Source organism: Schistocerca gregaria, chromosome 6 (genome assembly GCF_023897955.1).
Source record: "Schistocerca gregaria isolate iqSchGreg1 chromosome 6, iqSchGreg1.2, whole genome shotgun sequence".
NCBI lineage: Eukaryota > Metazoa > Arthropoda > Insecta > Orthoptera > Acrididae > Schistocerca > Schistocerca gregaria.
The window spans coordinates 312,239,146-312,260,816 of record NC_064925.1 but is presented as its reverse complement, the minus strand read 5'-3'; the positions used below and the strand labels follow the sequence as shown (position 1 = coordinate 312,260,816).

The window sequence follows — 21,671 nt, the reverse complement described above, 5'->3', positions numbered from 1 at the left end:
ACAGGGCAAGGCTGGTTGACATGCAATCACAAGCTGAAGGGTGTGTACACTGCCATAAAAAAGTTGCATCATATACTCAAAGGGCAGCAATTTACTTTGGTCACTGGCCACAAGCTATTGATGTTTGCCTTTCTTCAGATGCCAGACAAGGCATCACCACGACATCAACGCCACCTACATAATAACAACTAATTTACTACGCATGTTATTCATGTTTAGGGTGATCTGAACATTCCAGAATATGTGCTCTCTCTTTCATGTCAAAACACTTACAACTGCTATCAACTAAGAGGCTGTCACTAAGTCACAATGGCTCAATCCATTAGTTACATGCATTACTGGAGCAACCAACATGCCTGCACCTCCAATGTGACCCACTACCACTGGCGAACATATGGATGTATTATGACATTTCAACAGCACATACACGACTGTCGGTCCCTCCGCAGTTTTGACACTAAACCATTGCATCATTACATAACTTGGTGCATCCAGGGATCGGCAGTAAGTTGAATCTTGGGAAGAACACTTTCATGTGGAAGGGGACAGATCAAAGCTGAGGTGCCAGTGCATGACTTAACGGAGGAATGAAATTACTCAACATGTCAAAGCATTACATGGCACATTTCTACCACCTAATCAATGATCTGAGCACATCCATTTAAACATAATCAAGCTACTACCATCATCTGAAGGTTTCACTTACTGACTTATGGGCATCAACTGCTTTTAGCATTGACCAGAAGCTTTCTACATTCTTTTGAGGACAGATTGCCCAGTTTGATTTGCCTCTTCATTTTTACCATGAATCAAGGCTGACAGTTTGAGCCGTATTTGTTTACATCACTTGCCACACTGATAGGCATGAAGTATATCTGCACTACAGCTTTCCATCCTGCAGCCAATGGATTTGTGGGACAACTGCACCGGAAATTGAAGGCAGCATTAAGACATTACAATTTGCAGTGCGGGAAGGGAGCATTCCCCATTGTGCTTCTAGGCCTTCATGCATCCATCAAGGAAAATCTCCATGCTAGAGTAGCTGATCTTGTGTATGGTCAATCAATTCAACCACCAGGCAAATTCCTCAAGCACACATCTCCAAGCTGCAGGCACAAATCTGACAACTCTGTCCTGTCTCATTGTGACGTCAACTCACTTGTTGTCCTTTTGTTTTCAAGGATCTAGTAATGTGTGACCAAGTCTTTGTCCCAGTATGATGCTGTACACGAGCCACTCCAACCCCTGTATGATGAACTTGCACAGTCCTCAGCAGGGATGGAAAGATGTCTCAGATCGGTATTATGGGTACAGTAATATAAATGATTAATACAATGTATATCATCAAATAGTCGTACTTGTACGAGCTGCAGGTGCGTACTGGCAACTACACAGTCACAACTTTTATGTTACATCACGTTTGTTAAAATCTCATGAGAGCTGTGTAGATGCACATGTATTAGTCCATGAGGCTTGTCATTTTAAAGTTTGTTTAACACAAAAATGGTAAGTATGCTTTTAATCCAATTTACCTTTTATTCATGTTTGGACTTATCTCTCATCTATAACAGAATGCACTGCCATCATGGCTTGAGAGTCACCTGATCACAGTTGAATAATTTACCTTCCTACCAGTGACTGTCGCCACCACTATGCACCTACACCTCATACGAGGAAGAGCTGTTTGATGGTATACATTTCATTTCATAAATATATTAAAGTATTTGGTATGTATTACTCATGTATATTACTGTATTTGTACCCTATTAATTGTGAATACTTCACATTTTGTGATCTATCGAAATAAAGTGCATCTGATGAACATTTTTCTTTTCTCATGAAAAATATTCCTGTAATATGTGAAAAGAATTGTATAACCCATGTATTTATGTTTTTACTTTTTATCTCATGAGAGATCTGATGATTGCAGTTAAATGAAACACATAATCAGAATCATAAATAATAATGTGTGAGCAAGACGGAAAAATTGTGTTTCGCAAGTCCCTCACAAAACCAAGAGACAAGTGATATTTACATACCTTTCTTTTCTGCGAGGTATTGTTCGTACTGGGTAAAACTTTGAAGAAAGTATCAAGGCGACCTTGAGTTGTCCCTGACCGGCCCTTTGCCAGTTTTTTTGCACCATTACGCACACGATCTTCATTGAATTGTTTGTCACCACACAAATATTTCACCAAACCTTCCTCATCTGGATCAGTCCATTTCAGCTGAAAAGTAGTAATTAATAAAGAAAAGCAAGTGGCACAAATTGTTACATTACAAAATTAACACACGGAAAAAATTTGGAATGAAGTATACTGCTGAACACCGACTTTCTTAGTAAGATATTTTGTAATGCATTGTATTCCTCATTTATTACTAACAAAAGGGCTACATCTTTCATCTTATCATGTACCAAAAAATAAACTTCTGAGGCTGCCAATTTGCAGTTTAATGTTCAATTAGTGATAAAGTAGGATACATTTGAGTCTACACACACGTGCATTCATTTCTTCGCACACATTTTCGCATGTTGTTTTCTGTGAAGTTGTGCAAATGCTCTGCCACTTTTGTCTCCCAATGGGGTGCAACATCATGGCTGTAGTAAACTGTTGTCCCATTAACACTGATTAGACAGATTTTTATGAAACTAGGCACAGCACAAAGGTTGAAAAACAGTTGTACACTAATTGGTTACAAACTCTGTCTTGCTTTGGAGAGTGGGGAGTGGTATGATGACTTTTTACATAGTTTACTTGACTATTTCTAAGAGTTTTGTATTTGCACTACACAACTCATCTGACTACTATTTGGTGAAGCTTCTCAGTGTCCAAGAAATCACAGGCCCATGGTATTCCATAGCAGCTCCTCCCACTATTGTAGCCAGTCTGAAAAAAAAATTTACCCTGGAAACTGACTATATGTCATATAGCTGTTACCAGCTTCAGCAAGGTGCATGCCAAGATTTCTGCCACTACTATTCTTCCACACAGGTTTCTAATACCTCTAAGAAAACTCTTTACTTGTTTGAATAAATTTGTGCTACAGCTGCTCACTGCTAGGATTATTATCTGTCATATTACTTCTTTCACCTCTAGTACTAATCGTTAAAGTGAAAAATGTCCAGTAGCACATTGGTTTGAAGTCCATGTAGGCCCTCGTGTAACTGGCTGAAAATGGCAGTTTGAACATAATGAAGGAAAGCAACAGCATATCACTTTCAGTAAGACCATGCATTTTAAGTCACTGTGATGTTCAAACCAACCTTTGTGTTGACCTTAGCTTTACCTTACTGTGCCCTCTATGTTTCTTGGCAAGATTCCTAGAAAATAAATATGAGGGATAGATGTACCGGCCTGAAGAAGATTGAACTGTGACTCAGACCACTTTGTGATGAAATCAGACTTGAGGGAGAAACTGTCATTAACAAATGGCAACAGAATAGAAAAGAAGATTAACTAGAATACTGACAAACTGAAAACCTCTGATGAAGTAAAAAAATACCAAGTAACACAAAACAGAAAGATGAGCAATGAAGAGATTGCAGGAGTAGATGAAAGATGGAGAAGGATTGGAAAAGCCTTTAGAGATGCTGAAGAAGAAATAATAGGCATAAGAAGGAACAGAAGAACCCAGGAATGAACTGACGAGAATTGCAGATCAGCAATAGAGGAAAAGATCCGGGCAAGGAAAAAAGTGCCACAGAGAGCAACTACAAATAATTTGGAACAATATAGAGAATTAAGGAGAACGCTGGAAGCAGACAATGATGCCAACAAGACAAGAAACAGCTGGTGAAGAGGCTGTAATGAAGGAACCACACACATTAATATCAGATATATGGGAAACATAAACTATGCCAGATAAATGGGAAACTGGAATAATAATTGCCATTTATAAGAAAGGGTATAGAACAGCATGTGAAAAACCGAACACTGAAAACTATTGAGGTGTAACATTCTTAACCACATCTTATAAGATCTTCAGAAGTATACTACACAAAAGGATAGACAAGTGTGCAGAAGACATGCTAGGGGAATATCAGTGTGGCTTTTGACCAGACACACAAACAACTGAATAAATATTTGTGATAAGACAAATGATGAAAAAGTTCTATGAATATGATATAGATCTGCATTTCCTATTCAATGACTTCAAACAACCCTCTGACAGCACAAACCAGCAAGTACTATACAGAGTACTGAAAGAAGTTGGTGTACAAGAGGGGACCCAAAAGAAACCGGATTGTTGTCATAAAAAATTTATTGATGAACCTTTTTACAAAATCATTTCAGTCACCTACAAAACACTCTCCATTACATGCGATACACTTGTCAAGTCTCTTTTCCCACTGTTGGAAGCATGTTTGGAACATAGATTTTTACCTCCTCCACATCGTCATAACGCTCCCCTTTTAGCAATTCTTTCATTCGTGGAAATAGGAAAAAGTCGCACGGGGCTAGGTACGGCGAATACGGAGCATGGGAAATGACAGACCAACTCTGAGATGCCAAATAGTAGGTCACTTGTAAGGCCATGTGTGCTGGAGTGTTGTCATGACCAGTCACCTGATCATCAAAGTTCCAGGCGTTTCCTCCTCACATCCTCTCACAGACGCCTTAAAACATCCAAGTAAAAGTGCTGGTTAACAGTCTGATCAGGGGGTATGAATTCCCGATGCACAATTCCACAAACATCAAAAAAGACAATGATCATAGTCTTCACATTTGACCTCACTTGCCTTGCTTTTTTGGTCTGGGTCATACCCATAACACCAACTCTCATCCCCTTTAATGACTTTGTTCAAGAAGGTTGGATCGCATGCAATCTCTGTTTTCAAGTCTTGACACACATTCATGCAGATGGTTTTTTGCTCCTGTGTGAGAAGGCGCAGAACAAACTTAACAGCAACACGTCTCATGTGCGAATCCTCACTCAAAATCCGCTGACACGAGCTCCAACTGATTCCTGCCTCTGCTGAAATTTGGTCGATCATTTGGCGACGATCCTCGTTGATCTTTTGGCGGACCTTTTCAATGTTCCCCTCATTTCGCAATGTTGAAGGGCGTCCAGAACGAACTTGGTCTTCAACACACATCACACCACGTTTAAAACGCCCCAACCACTCGAAAACCTGTGTACGGCTCATAGCATCCTCCTGGAAAGCTTCCTGAAGCATTTGGTGTGTCTCTGTTGCAGTTTTTTTTTAAGCAGGAAACAAAATTTCACACACACTCTGTTATTTTAAAGTTGCCATAACGACTTTGCAGAGGTAACCCGCCAACAGTCAGAGAAACACAATGCCCACACTTGCACGTTCAGCTCTGCACTGACGCCATCTGGTCATCTGCACAGCTGTTTCATGAAGGTCTCTACTAACACCATCTATCATAAGAACCCTGCACTACGTCTACGAGTGGCAGCACCCTCTGAGTCCGGTTTCTTTTGGGTCCCCCTCGTATGTGCTAAAGTAATAAGATTAATCAGAGCGACAACGACAGAGACAAGAGCAAAAGAACAGGTGAAAGCTTTGGCTTTGATAAAGGTGTGAAGCAAAGTGATAGTATCTCCACTGCCCAATTCAATATAGCCCTGCATAGTTTGTTATACAAAATCAACAAAAGAGGCACCATATTTATGAAAACTATGTGCATATACTGATGACATTGTTATAGAAGGAAGAAATATCAATACACTTCCAGAAACATACTGGCCAATGAAAACAGAAGCATTAAGAACTGGCCTCATAATAAATGAAAACAAAAGAAAATATATTGTAATATCACAATCTGAGGCAAGAAAAACCCATAAAGAACCTAAACATCAAAGGAGAATGCTTCAAAGGAGTGTCTTCTTTTAACTACTTGGGGGCTGCAATAACAAATGATAACAGTATTTGAAAGGCAATAAGAGAAAGAATACAAGCAGGAAACAGAGCCTATTTTGCAAATATGCAACTTTTCACAAATAGCCTTGTTACAAGAAAAACAAAAATACTCTGATCATGTGATAAACATTCAGGGTGTCCTCCCCCTCCAATCTCATTTGACATGCCTGTTCCTCGCAATCTGTCTGAACTGCAGTCAGTACTAAGCAAGATGATGTACTACATTCGGTTCATACCGACTGCTGCTCAGATCGTGGTTCCATTGCACCACCTGCATCAGAAAAATGTGCCTTTCATGTTGACCAAAGAGTGTCACAATGCATTTCAGAAACTCAAAAATGCCTTGATCAGTGAGAGATGTTTAGTGCATTTTTACCCTGCCCAGCCAGTAGTTTTGCAAGTCGATGCTTCTTCCTACAGAATCAGCCCTGTGCTTTCGTGCAGAACTGGTGCACAAGACAGATCTATTGCTTTTGTGCCAAAGTTGTTAACTCAAACCCAGTGCCGTTATTCTTGAACAGAAAAAGAAAAACCAATTTGCTCTGCCACAGGCATTCTCAGCTAGGCCTAAGACTCAATCCGCATGGCAATGAGTGCACATAAACTTTGCAGGACCACTTTGGAACATTCACTGGCTCATAGCGGTAGACTCTTTTAGCAAAGGGTCCCCTTTGCAGTGCCTATGGCTTCTACCACATCGCTTAGTGCCATTCAAGCATTGTCCTCCATATTTTGCATAGAAGGTTTGCCAGAAGTACTTGTGTCGGACAACGGACCATAGTTCACTACACGTATTTTTTAACAGTTTTGTGAATGAAATGGCATTCGACATCAAACAAGTGCTCCATTTCACCCCCAGTTCAACAGCAAAGCAGAACATTTCATAAGCTCTTTTAAACAACAGATGCAAAAAAAGGCTTCATAGTCGACATTCACTCCAGGTTTTTCAGAAAACAAACTCCTGTATTTCATTAAGATCATATGAAAATCTCCTGTTCTTCAGTTAATAGGTCAGATACCTGAGAGTTAATCTTTATTTGTTCCCAATACCCTTGCAGATTTTCTGTTTCTTTATCATCATCCACTAACAGAGCTGTGGCAACTAGTAATAAATCCCTATTAGTTAATAATTTACTTATTTTAAATGGTGTAATGTGATTAGAGCCTTCCTTGGTCCAGTATAACATGATCATAAACTAAGTTTTACTTTTATATTTTAATAACCAGTCTAGGCCAAACAATATCTGTAGGTTCACATGGGGTATTATTAACACACTCCACATAAATTCAACAGCTCGTATATCTAATGACAGCCGAGTTTCCTCTTTAAGTTGTTTTCCTTGACTACCTGCTATTCCTACAATATATGCTCCTGTTACTGGTAATACGGGACACTTATTCCTATTTCTAAGAGTGAGCAGGTATTCGTGTGAAATTTTGCTTCCTAGATCTATATAAATATCTATGATTATATGTGATACCTTTGCCTCAACCACTGGTTTTAATTGCTCTTCCTCTTCTATATTACCTTCTTGTGATAACCATTCTCTTGTAGGTATTGAATGAGTGAATTCAATTAATTTTTCATTGTACAGGCCTACAATAGTTTTGATAAATCCTAGACATTGGCCCATGTCCCAAGATGTGATACTAGTATTGGATAATTATTTGTACCTGTACTTTGGTTGACATCCTGTTTTACTAGTGTCGATGGTGTTTGGGTCACTGATTATAAAAACGTGCAAATTATTCCTTTCACTATTGCTGTAGAACTTACTCAAAACAGAAGTGCCCGGGGCTAAAATAATTTTCCAAATTAATCAGGTTTCCGGATTACACAAAAGTCACTGGGCTACATAAAATTTGTCAAGTATCATGCACAAAAGTACAGCAAAAATTTTCAATTATTCATATGCTGTATTTATGTACCTTGATCCCAGCATAGTAGATGTTCATTTACTGTATATTGGACAACAGAACACTTGACTATTACACTAATTGATAAATAACATGGCATTTCTATATTTTTACTCAAACTTTAAATTCGTTTATTATTGTATGTACATACATATTATTACCATGTTTATTTGCTTTCCATTTCATTTTTTTCACCACGTATCAAAGAGGGAAACTTGTTTTAATTCCATGTTCAAAATTGTTTTTTCTAGTCAATTTTTTGCATCATACAATAGTTCCAACAACTTGGGAGAATTTGTGTGTGCTGCAAATTGCATAACATTGTTTCTGCATGCAATGGCTTCTTCAGGCGTGTTAATATTTCTAGGTAAATAAAATAGAAAGAAACTTCCACATGGGAAAAATATATTAAAAACAAAGATTCCAAGACTTACCAAGCGGGAATGCGCCGGCAGAAAGGCACATGAACAAAACACACAAACACACACACAGAATTACGAGCTTTCGCAACTGGCAGTTGCTTCGTCAGGAAAGAGGGAAGGAGAGGGAAAAATGAAAGGATGTGGGTTTTAAGGGAGAGGGTAAGGAGTCATTCCAATCCCGGGAGCGGAAAGACTTCCCTTAGGGGAAAAAAAGGACAGGTGTACACTCGCACACACACACACACATATCCATCCGCACATCAATAATAATTAATATTTCTAGGGATATATTTTGCTCCTGCTCCTCCTCCTCTTCTTTTTCTTCTTCTTCTTCGTTTCTTCTTCATCATCCTCTGTGTTGCAGGTTTCTATTAGATTTGTTGCTGAAGTGAAAGTGGGTTGAGTTGAAAGAAAGTCATCACTTTGAATGTAATCATCTGCACTACATGAAATGTTTCACATTTTCATTAATTCAGCAATTGCTGTTGCATTTTCTTGTGTTTTGATGGCCAAACAAGCATCTTGTTCTTGACCCCCAAACCCCACTTTGTTGAAGCACATGGTGATAGTTTCGAGCTTTATTTCCTTTACCGCCAAGTCAATTCAATTTACTGCATCCAGGACAGAAACTGACCGTGCAAGAGCAAACGCACTTTCGGCTTCTTCCACACTTAAGAATAAGAAACTGTATCAGTAATCGCCTATAAGGACACCTGAATGTGTAAATAACTCCCTGGTCCATGGGTTGTGTGAGGCAGGTTTAACCTGGAGGGAACCAAGCCAATTTCACATTTGCTAATATTACTTTCGGGTGACAGGTTGCATTGTCTAGAAAAAGAGAACTTGGCGATTTCATTTCTTCGTTTTTGGCATTGAAAGAGCACAGCCATTCTTCCATGAGACCACTTATCATCCAAGCCTTTGTATTGCTTCGGCAAGTGAATGGAATGTTACTGACGTTTATGTTTTTGAAACAACGCAGTTGTGCTGCCTTTCCAATCGCCGGTGGCTTCTCTATTTCACCTAACACGTTTCCACACAGCAGTACAGTGAGTCTTTCCTTGGACATTTTCCCATTGGTGCACTTTTCACTTCAAATTGCTAGCAATTTTGAAGACAGCATGCAATAAAGCAGTCCAATTTCATCGGCACTGAACACATTTTTTGGGTCATAATTTAAAATGAAGTTGCCGCACACTAACAGACCATTCGCACACTATTTCATTAATTTCTTTATTTCCAGTGTTCTTTGCCTTTCTTTACATCTGCCCATTCCCTTTCATCCAAATCTTATCCTTGTTTCTTAAAGTCTCATAAATTTCTGTTTGTCCACCCCTGGTAGCTGAGTGGTCAGCACGACGAAATGTCGTACCTAACAGCCTGGGTTTGAATCGCGGCTGGGACTGGGTGTTGTGTTGTCCTTACCACCATCATTTCATCCTCATCAACATGCAAGTCACTGAAGTGGCTTCAACTCTACAGACTTGCACCATGTGACCGGTCTACCCGACAAGAGGTCCTAGCCACATGGCATTTCCATTTCCAATTTCTGTTTAACAGCATTTGAAACGCAACATAATTTTGCACACAGAAAGTTTGTCTTTCTCACTCGCCTTGAGTACATTAATCTTTTCGTTAAGTGTTAATGACACATACAGTTCATTTGACATCATGTTACTGTATCTCTTAAAGTGCTACTGGTCAACTGAAACTGGCAGAAAATAATGACCTCGCTTGGTAAAACCATTGTTTAATGGAACAATACCCACCTCTTTCACTGCACACAATGCAGCAGTGTGTTGGTAGAGGCGCAACAATGTTCCTGTATGCACCAATGTGCATCAGTAATGAGGAAAACGAGAGCGCTCACAGAGTGCTGACAAATGAACCATTTCTTTGATGTACTGTACTGACACTGAGCGTAACTTATACGTTGTTTCACAGAGCAGCGCATTTTTCGTCCACACCAGCAGCACCGCACTGCACTGAACATCTTTTCTTGGATTTGCGCTGTTTAACAAAGGTCTCCAAAGTAACGTAGTGGTGGAGTCATGAACAACTAATGAACTGTAATACAGTAGTATTGGACAGGTTTTTTCCGCGTTATACAATAAATTATTAAGTAGACTATGTGATCGAAAGTATCCGGACTCCCCCATAAACATATGTTTATCATATTATATAATAGAGGGAAATATATCTAAAAACAAAGTTGATGTGACTTACCAAACAAAAGTGCTGGCAGGTCGATAGATACACAAACAAACACAAACATACACACAAAATTCAAGCTTTCGCAACCAACAGTTGCTTCTTCAGGAAAGAGGGAAGGAGAGGGCAAGACTAAAGGATGTGGGTTTTAAGGGAGAGGGAAAGGAGTCATTCCAATCCCGGGAGCGGAAAGACTTATCTTAAGGGGAAAAAAGGACAGGTATACACTCGCGCGCGCACACACACACACACACATATCCATCCGCACATACACAGACACAAGCAGACATGGGGCGCCCACGTAACTCATGGATTTCGAACGTGGTTAGGTGATTCAGTGACACTTGTGTCATATGTCCGTAAGTGAAATTTCCACACTCCTAAACATTCCCAGATCCCCAGTTTCCATTATGAAAGCGAAGTGGAAATGTGAAGGGATGTGTACAGCACAAAAGCGTATAGGCCGATCTCATCTGTTGACTAGACAGATACAGCTGACAGTTGAAGGAGGTCATAATGTGTAATAGGCAAACATCTATCTAGGCCATCCCACAAGAATTCCAAACTGCTTCAGAATCCACTGCAAGTACTATGACAGTAAGGTGGAACGTGAGAAAACTGACTTCATGGTTGCGCAGCTGCTCATAAGCCACACATCACGCCGCTAAATCACTAACAATGCCTCTCTCGGTGTAAGGAGCATGAATATTGGCCAGTTGAACAGTGGAAAAATATGTGGAGTGATGAATCACGGTACACAATGTGGCGATCCGACGGCTGGGTGAGAGTATGGCGAATGCCCGGTTAACATCATCTACCAGTGTCTTTAGTGCCAGCAGTAAAATTTGGGGATGGTGGTGTTATGATGTGGTCAGGTTTTCATGGAGGGGGCTTGCAACCCTTGTTGTTTTGCATGGCACTAACACAGCAAAGGTCTACACTGATGATTTAAGCACCTTCTTGCTTCCCACTGTTGAAGAGCAATTCAGGGATGGCGACTGCATCTTTCAACACAATTGAGCACCTGTTCATAATGCACTGCCTGTGGCAGAGCGGTTACATGACAATAACATCCCTGTAATGGATTGGCCTGCACAGAGTCCTGGCCTGAACCCTACAGAACACCTTGGGGATGTTTTGGAACTCCAACTTCGTATCAGGCCTCACCGACCAACATCCATACCTCTCCTCAGTGCAGCACTCCGTGAAAAATGGGCTGCCATTTCCCAACAAACATCCCAGCACCTGATTTAATGTATGCCTGCGAGAGTGGAAGCTGTCATCAAGACTAAAGGTGGGCCAACACCATATTGAATTCGAGCATTACTGATGGAGGGTGTCACGAACTTTTAAGTCATATTCAGCCAGATGTCTGGATACTTTTGATCACATAGTGTATGTTCTAAGCTTTGCTTTCCCTTTCTGCATTAGGGACATTCCGCTTATACAAAAAATCAGCATACAGAAGCGCACTGAATGCGTCGGGACTGAAATACTTTTACGGTATGGGCAGATTTCCAAATTATACATGTGCCGATTTGAGCAAGTTTTCCTGTATTTCTCTTTCTATTGCAATCATTATTTGGTCATCTATCTATACAACAAAAATTACTTTCTTTTTCTTCCACCTCGTTTCCAGCATAATTAAAATCACCCCTCTTTCTTTATTCGGGGTATCAAAACCCACAAATACCAATAACTGTTCTGTATTAGTCCACCCGCTACATATTTCTTTAGTTGCAAAATAAGGCAATCTCCTTACCAGCACTTGAACCAAATTTTTTCATCTAGTGGGTTATCTAAATACTTAAATACTTAGATCTAGTCACATGCCACTCAATGTGCTTCTTATATGTATCCCATGAACCATTATGGTACTTAGGATCTAATAACTGTAGCATAAGTTTTTCTTGTGAACCAAAATTTCTCTTACATTTTTCCTGAAAGTATTCCCACGATTTAAATTCCTCTGAATGAGCTGTTCTCCATTCTGCTGCATCAGCTAAGATATATCCTAGTCAATTTTTTTATTTTATATTTTTAAATAGCATCCCATTTCTGAAGCATAGATGGAGAAAATACTCTTAAGAAATATGTCAGGCAAACTTCTCCTTCTGGCTTAAACTTTGGAAATTGCTTAGCACAACTAAATCCGTTTCCTATTTGTAATTTTCCTAATAATTTTGGTGATAATCCTATGTTAGATGTAGCTATTTTCCATCCAAGTTCACGTTCAGTGTCTTCTAATTCTTTCCACAATTTCTGGACCTCACTCTTATTACATATATATAACAATGCTCGACTATTTTCATTTTGAACTCCTGAGGTAAGCTACCTAAGGTTTTTTCTAATTTGCGTATTCTGTCTTTTTTTGTGGCTAAGTCAGCTAATTTTTTAATTACTTGGAGATAGCTCTCCTAGTTTATCTGCTTGACTTTTGCTGTTTTGAGATGGTTCCCTACTTTTTCTAATGCTATAAGTTTATCTAGAATTTCTGCTAATATTGTGCTATCCATGCTTATGGTCGTGATGGACATGTAATCCAAACTACCATACAACTTAAAACTTATATCATTTTTTACCTTTGTCATTTATCAATGTATTTACACCCAATGTTATTCAACACTGACTGTGAACAATTAGTTCCAATTGAAGAACTACACACACACACACACACACACACACACACACACACACACACACACACACAGAGAGAGAGAGAGAGAGAGAGAGAGAGAGAGAGAGTCCATAATTAATTCAAGATAACACAGCATAGAGTCTATATAACAACATTCATTTTTCTATTGTTCTCAACCACTGTTGTCAGGTCCGTTCCTCCTTTGGAGTCCACAGCACCCCCAAAATATCACTGCAAAGTGCAAGTGACCCCTTACTAGTCAGTCCAAATTACACATCCGTCATTGCTTTCTGCACTGTTCTCATATCCGCATGTAAATTCCAACAAACCCGGGCACAGTAGATGCTCTTTATGCTACTACTAATTAAAGTCATGGTTTTCACACACACATTTTGTCATCAGTCTAGTAAAAGGAAAATGATATGTGGTGCTGTGCTTTATAGTAACATATACCACTATAACACACCCCCGCCCCCGCCCATGCCCACGCCCACGCCTCCGCCTCCGCCCGCGCACGCGCACGCGCGATGACTGCCTTTGGTCACTGCAGCCAGACTGTGGACATCAACTGCACCTGATGGGAGCAGCAATCTACTGAGGATAAGGAGGAGTAGCACTGTATGAACTGGGTTGGTGTAGTGCTTCTAGTGGGAGAGTGCAGGGACGATGTGGAGACAGGGTAGGTATGCTAAGTGCAGTCGAGTGGTTTGGGATGGAGAGGTAGGGGAGGAGGGGGGGGGGGGGGGGGGGGGAAGAGAGCGGAAGGAAGATAAACGGAGAATGGGGAAAAAACTAGTCGGTGCACTGGTTGAATAGAAAGCTGTGTAGTACTGGAGAGAGAGCAGAGATGGGGATGGGTAGATGGGGGACAGGGATTAGCAAAGACCTAGGCCAGGGGGTCACCGAAATGTAGGATAGTTGCTTCCCTGCACAATTCAGAAAAGCTGTATTGGTAGGAAGGAACTAGATGTGACAGGCTGTCAAGGATTGATTAAAGTGAAGTATTTCGTGTTGGGTAGCATGTCTCGCAACAGGGCAGTCCAGCTGCCTCTGATAGAAAAAAGTGTTTCCACTTGAGGGACCAAGAGAAGGAGAGGAAGTCTTCCGATGAATCCAGCACGACTGAATTTGAGCGTGGGGCGAAAGGTAAACAGCTGGACCACCCAGTTGCTGAATGTTCTGCCCAACATGATAGGCTTCGCTTTAATGACTGCTTGACAGCCTGCACAATCTGGATTCTTCCTACTAGCACCAGCTTTTCTGAATCATGCAAAAACACTTTTGGTTTGTTTCAACTTTGGTGGCAACATCTGCACCGGTATTGAGGCTAGGTGTCTCAGTAGAGTGTAAACAAACTGAAGTACAAACTGGGGAATGGAGGAAATTGGTCACTTTTTGGGTGTCTATGCTATGCATAGGTTTTTGTGGGGTTTTAATGATGCTGATTATAAAAAAATGTGTTTCAAAATGAGTATCAGGGTTTTAAGGCTTCATAGGCCCACAGCTTGTGGTAGCGTTCTCGCTTACTGCACATGGGGTCCAGGGTTTGATTACAGGCGGGCTCAAGAATTTTCCCTGCCTTGAAATGACGGTGTTGGTGTGTCTGTGTCTTCTTCTTCTTCTTCTTCTTCTTCCTAGTCTAGTTGGCAGTGCAGGTCTCCCACATTGCCCCTACACTCCTCGAAGTATTGGACATCACTACCACCACCATTTATTAGATTCACCTTGCATTATTTAAAATTGTACCAAATGAAGGAGTAACTCAAACAGCTTTATTTGTATACCTGCACTGCTTCCTGCATCTTCTGTTACGAAGTACTAGTAGCAAAGATACAAACTAATGAACAGAAAGCTTTTTGTGTTTCAGTTCGTAAGGTCTGAATCTGTTGTTACAGTGAAACATATGTTCCATTGTAAGCTTGCAAGTGGTAATATTTGTACATGGTATCAACAGTTTGAAGATACCGGTTATCTTTGCAAAGAGAAGAATATGGGATGATAAAGGGTGACTGGAGGTGTTGAATGAGAGACAGAGTGTTCCATAAATAGCCCCAACAAATCAGATTGGAAGACTAGTCATGAATTAGCAATTCTAGTGATTTCTGTGTGGAGACTTAACGAGACTTACTAGTTTCTCCATGTTTGGGTGAAGCTGGTTCTACATTTGGTGTTCAATTAATGAAATCTGCTCTATTGCTTAATCAGAACTTAACTGACTCCACTTAACCAATTTCAGACCATTTTATCAAGTCTAGTTTACACTGTGGCACTATGTTGCATGCAACTGCGCTACCAGCCACTGCATGTGCGTTTGTGCAACTTGTTGCTGAAACTAAACACTCTTCACTTGTTTCAACTTGTTGACACCAGCTACACTGGTTTTGAGGATAGAGATGTCAGTAGAGTGTTAACAAACTGAAGTATAAAGTGGGGAAGGGAGGAAATTAGTCACTTTTGGGGCGCTACGCTGTGCAAAGGTTGTTGTGGGATTTTAATGATGCTGATTACAAAAACTAGGAGTGAGGTGTTGTTGCATTTGTGGCCGTACGTGATTAGGTTGACCGTTGCTGTTCACAATATACATAAATGACCTGGTGGATGACATCGGAAGTTCACTGAGGCTTTTTGCAGATGATGCTGTGGTGTATCGAGAGGTTGCAACAATGGAAAATTGTACTGAAATGCACGAGGATCTGCAGCGAATTGACGCATGGTGCACGGAATGGCAATTGAATCTCAATGTAGACAAGTGTAATGTGATGTGAATACATAGAAAGATAGGTCCCTTATCATTTAGCTACAAAATAGCAGGTCAGCAACTGGAAGCAGTTAATTCCATAAATTATCTGGGAGTGCGCATTAGGAGTGATTTAAAATGGAATGATCATATAAAGTTGATCGTCGGTAAAGCAGATGCCAGACAGATTCATTGGAAGAATCCTAAGGAAATGCAATCCGACAACAAAGGAAGTAGGTTACAGTACGCTTGTTCGCCCAATGCTTGAATACTGCTCAGCAGTGTGGGATCCGCACCAGGTAGGGTTGATAGAAGAGATAGAGAAGATCCAACAGAGAGCAGCGCGCTTCGTTACAGGATCATTTAGTAATTGCGAAAGCGTTACGGAGATGATGGATAAACTCCAGTGGAAGACTCTGCAGGAGAGACACTCAGTAGCTCGGTACGGGCTTTTGTTAAAGTTTCGAGAACATACCTTCACCGAAGAGTCAAGCAGTATATTGCTCCCTCCTACGTATATCTCGCGAAGAGACCATGAGGATAAAATCAGAGAGATTAGAGCCCACACAGAAGCATACCGACAATCCTTCTTTCCACATACAATACGAGACTGGAATAGAAGGGAGAACCGATAGAGGTACTCAGGGTACCCTCCGCCACACACCGTCAGGTGGCTTGCAGAGTATGGATGTAGATGTAGATGTATATGAGCTGCAGAGCAAAATTCATTCAATTAGGAGCACATATATAATTGAATTCAGAAAAATATAGGCTAGCAAAACATCTGGTTTGGAAAAGCCCACATCTACAAGACTACAATATCAAGGTTTGTGTTGGCAGAATCTGAAGTTTTGTGTTGGCAGAATCTGAAGTTTTGTGTTGGCAGTGTCTTTTCTTAAGGAAAATAGTTGGTACAAGGAAAGACTACAGAAATCTGGAAAGCTGAATTCTTTATTCAACATTGTTTTATTAAAAATGTCACAGCAGTGCTTTCCATTCACAACTTGTACAACAGATGATTAAAATATATTTTAGGGTCTTCCACTAAAATTTCTTTCAGCAAGGTTGCTCAGTAAATTCTTTTTATCCAGTCATGAACCCTAAAGTTTCTTTTGTCATATGCAGAGATTTCACACAATTAAGCATTAACTTGACCACAATGCTTACAGCTGCCAAAATTTTACACAAAACTACAGTGCTCACAAAACAACAAAGCTCAAGTGTACACTGGTGGCATTGTGTCAAAAGATATATAAGAAACCATTTGCGTGCAACTCATTTCACACAATGAATAATACAATCCAGTATTGTCGTGCAAACCGGGCTTTAGACCATTATCAAGTGTAACAAACTTTAAGATACACTTGATAATCACCTAATGTAAACACTGAAACCATTCGTGTGGACTTAATAAATTTCTTATTAAACAACTGGAGCAGACGCTGATTCACTTCAAGAAGACACTAACAAAAAACTTGTCCTTATTGTTTGCACTTGTTAAAAGCTCAAAGTTTACAGACTACAGTTTACGTGCTAACTTTGCAAATGAAATGTTGCTGTAAGATGATTTTCTGGACTGTGTCATCTTCAAGGATGTATCAACATTTCTCTTAAGTGGAAATGTAAAAAAACACACAATGTGCACACCTAGGGGGTCAGCAAACTCCCACGAGACTGTACAGTTGCAATGAGACTCCCCTAAATTGAATGTTTGAATGTTTTTGTGCCACATCCCGGCAGAAACTTTATGGACATTTCTTTTTGCTGAAGCAACATGGGCGCACTGCCTCACTGGCATTAAACTCAGTACGAGATTGGTTAAAGGACACTGTATGTGACTGCTAGATCGGTCACAAGGGGCCAGATGACATTTTCACATTGTATCCACTTTCATCTGATCTGAGGCCGTACAATTTATACCTTTGGGAGTTCATAAAGGATCATGTGTATGCGCCACTGCTAGCAGCTCATCTACATGACTTAAAAAACAAGATTGAAGCAATTGTTGCAACAACCATTCCAGACAAGATTTGGGAAGAACTCATCTATTGACTCAATGTATGCTGTGTGATGGATGGTGTTCATATTGAACACTTAAAAGAAAAACTGGTCAATTTGCTCTTTCATTTGATGTACTATTTATAATTGCAAGTTGAATATAATAAAGGCTACAAAGCATTAAAAACCTAATATTCATTTTAAAGCACCTGACAATACTCTCCTACAGCATAATAAGTGAAAGTCTCCAGGTCGAGACAATGAGAGTTCTTGAGTGCACAAAAGGCAAATCTGAGATTTTTAACTAACTAATCTACGTAATTGGACCACCCAGGAACTTCACACTAGAGGTACTTCTGGTACCTGTACATCATTTTGATTTGTTTGCAAAAAAGGCCTGGAATCCCATTTCCCACTCCCCTTAAAGAAGAGAGAAGTCAAGGCCAGATAACAAGATGGAACTAGAAATGCTTTGTTGCAACAAAAAGCAACAATGAGTCAAGTGCAATGTGAACCTAGAATAGAATGCCTGGTCCATCACTGAGATAAATGGGAAGATAACATGGACCATTATAATGTGCATCACTTCAACAGACAGCCAGATGATAACAGGCTCGGCTGTTGAAGTGTTCAGCAAATCACTCATGAGAAAATTATGTCTCAGAACATTTTGTACACATACAGAGTGACTCACAAAGATATGCAACTATTTTAATATGTTATTCTACAAGTAATACTAAAGAAGAAAGTTCACATAAACTTAGGTCCACAAATGTTTAGTTATGGAGTTACAGCTAATAAAAGATTTTGCCTGAAATTTAGTAACTTTGCTAATATGGATCCATCACAAAACTATATGAGATTAAAGTAAAGCACAAATACAATTAATTTTGTTGTTATTGATCTGATGAATCTAATAAAACATGTCCCAGACATGTATCTGCAATAGCTTTCCATAACATCCAGAGAGACAAAGCCGTAGTTTAATAAAAAAAAAAAAAAAAAATAATAAAAAAAAATAAAAAAAATTAATTTATTAACTACTTGGCCCAATTTGTTTTAAATTCCAGATAATTGCACAAAGTTTTCAACAGAAGTTATAGAGAATTTAATTTTGGAAAAAGGTATGAATGTGTGAGATAATCTGCTTTTATTATTACATATTAGAACAGTTACTAAGTGATTTCATTTAAATGTACTGCTTTTGTTATGTTCTTTCACTGAACAATACAGAAAACCAACTCATTTCAAGGATAGGAAACGGCAAACAACTCAATGACGGTTGCCAACAATGACAAACATTTCTATGTTCTTAATGAAAAGTAAACAAATTTATGTGTACAATAATCTTTGCTTCTCTGGAAGTTCTGAAAAGCTACTGCAGATACACATCTGGGACATGTGTTATTAGATTCACCACAGCAACAACAGCAAAATAAATGGAAATCGTGTTTTACTTTAACCTCGTACATTTTTGCGCACTAAATTTCAGGCAAAATCTTTTATTAGCCATAACTCGTTAACTAAACATTTGCAGACCTAAGTTTATATGAACGTTCTTTTGAGTAACATATTAAAATATCGTGAGTCACCCTGTACACGTTGGGGGGAGAGGGGGGAGGGAATCATAAATCACATTCATATCATCTAGTTTGTTTTTAGTGACTGCTGCTAGCAACATTATTATAAGCATTAACAGTACCAATAAAATTGAGCTACTCCTTTCTGACCATTCAACCACTACAAATCGTAAGTGTGCACTTTTGATACAAAGACATTAAAAGATGGAAAACACCTTTAAGTAAGATCATCTCGATGGACACGTGTAAAAATAACAACATTGATTTCTCCACTACGCTAATGACACTGCTATTGCTGCAAGAGGTACAAATGGCAGCAAATCTGCAGACATCTGAACAACACTGGTTTAACAATGCAACAATGAAGAAAAAAGAAAATGTTACTGAAAAACAGAGTGCCTTACCTCAATAGTTTCTGGATCAGCAACATCTGGTTCTAAAAACAGTTGCCTTGCTTCCTTATACATCCACCCTTCTGGTGGTGGGTACTTCTTTGTATCAATATTCTCAAGAATTTTTTCCAAACTGTGATGCTGCTTTATAAGGTCGATGGCACGTTTGGGGCCAATGCCTTTGATACTGTCACAGTAATCACATCCCAACAAGATGCACAGGTCAATAAACTGCGAAACAATGTCCGTATTCATGCATCATGTAAATGTAGATCATAACAGTTTAAATATTTTACAAACTAATAAGTCTAAGTATCAAGCCATGTGAATACAACTGAATAAGTAGCCAATGCTCATCCAGTTTCCCTCCCTCTTCCTACAACTGTTGATTCCAAGTTCATCATCAACCAATTTTTACTTAAGAAACATAGCACCTTTATTCTTACCTGGACAAACACATGCTAGCTAGTGTGCACATCACCCATACTTCCATAAGTTTATTGAGATACCACGAGCATAAGTATAAGAGAAATTTTTCCACTGTCTTCGATGTTCACATATAGTAATGATTATTGGCTTACTGTAGAAATGTCAGAATGGGATCATGGAAACAGTCTTATTCTGACAACAGTTATGAACCAAAAATGCCTCACTGAATAATTCATGCACAACCAGTAGATATTCAGAAAAACAATTCAACTGTCCTCAATGACATTACTGTTTTCTAGTTTCTTATCCCCTAATGGCAAGTTCAACAGCCCAATAATGAGTGTGGTTGAACCAAGATGATAATTACGAGGGTTGGAACTTTGAAATAGTGGCAACTATTTATTGACAACCGATAAAAAAAGTTACATGTTTGCACCTGTTACTGTCCTTCAAAGTAGTCTCCATCATTGCGTGTAACCTGCTGCAAGCGATGAGGAAGGCATAGTATACCATTAGCAGAGCCTGTTCTGTTGATGGTGCGAATGGAGCGGACTACTGCCTGTTGACTCTCTGGAACAGTTCCGAAGCGAATGCCACGAAGTGTTTGCTTCATCTTCGGAATCAAATCAAAGTCACAAGGACTTGTATGTTGGATAGTACAGTACTTCCCAGTCCCACTGACCGAACAGAGCAGCCACAGCTTGCGCTGTATGCACCTGCGAATTGTCGTACAAAATGATGGGAGTGTTGCGCAGAAAGTGTCACCGCTTCTTTCGCAAAGCTCATCGCACCTGGTGCTCCACAATTCGAACAGTAATACTGTGCATTGACGGTTGCTGTGGAGGAACATAATGCGTCAGGATAACACTATCACAGTCGTACAAGAGAATCACTATAACTTTAGAACACTCCATTCACACCATCTACAGAACAGGCTCTGCTAAGGGTATATTATGCTTTCCACATGGCTGGCAACAGGTTCTACACAATGCTGGTGACTACCTTGAAGGACAGTAACAGGTGCAAACATGCAACTCTTTTGTATCAGTTGTGAATAAATAGTTGCCACTATTTAAGTTACAACCCTCGTATTACAACCGAATAGTCAAAAAATTTTCTAATTTTATTGTCTAAAAGTTAATACCATCAGATTTACTTCTGCTGTAGAAAAAAAATAATGAATTTTGTTAGAAATAATATGCAAATAAATGTTGTACAAGATAGATGGGATTTCTTTGATTTATTACTCACATCATCATTTATTGTAGACTATAACAGAGCGAGACATAACAATGGCAGAAAATGGAAAGGGAACTGTAAGTGGAGTCTGAAGGTAAGGTAATTCATTCGTTACACAATTATTATAATAACAAACAGAAATTTACAAATAAAGTGGAAGCTAAGACTAAGTCAAACATCCCAGCTGTCTGTCTGGCATATGCAAGTGCCATTGCAATCTT

The 21,671-nt window shown here is 39.5% G+C and overlaps 1 protein-coding gene across 2 annotated transcripts in view; it reads right to left on the bottom strand.

Annotated features, from left to right (window-relative positions):
• Positions 1 to 21,671, bottom strand: part of LOC126278386 (flap endonuclease 1) — a 77,210-nt gene that overhangs the window by 17,182 nt on the left and 38,357 nt on the right. For both annotated transcript variants that reach the window (XM_049978478.1, XM_049978479.1), the window contains exons 6-7: positions 19,795 to 20,013; positions 2,040 to 2,228 (exon numbers count right to left, since the gene is read on the bottom strand). In XM_049978478.1, coding sequence (XP_049834435.1) covers positions 2,040 to 2,228; positions 19,795 to 20,013 — 408 coding nt within the window. The remainder of the gene's footprint in view (positions 1 to 2,039; positions 2,229 to 19,794; positions 20,014 to 21,671) is intronic.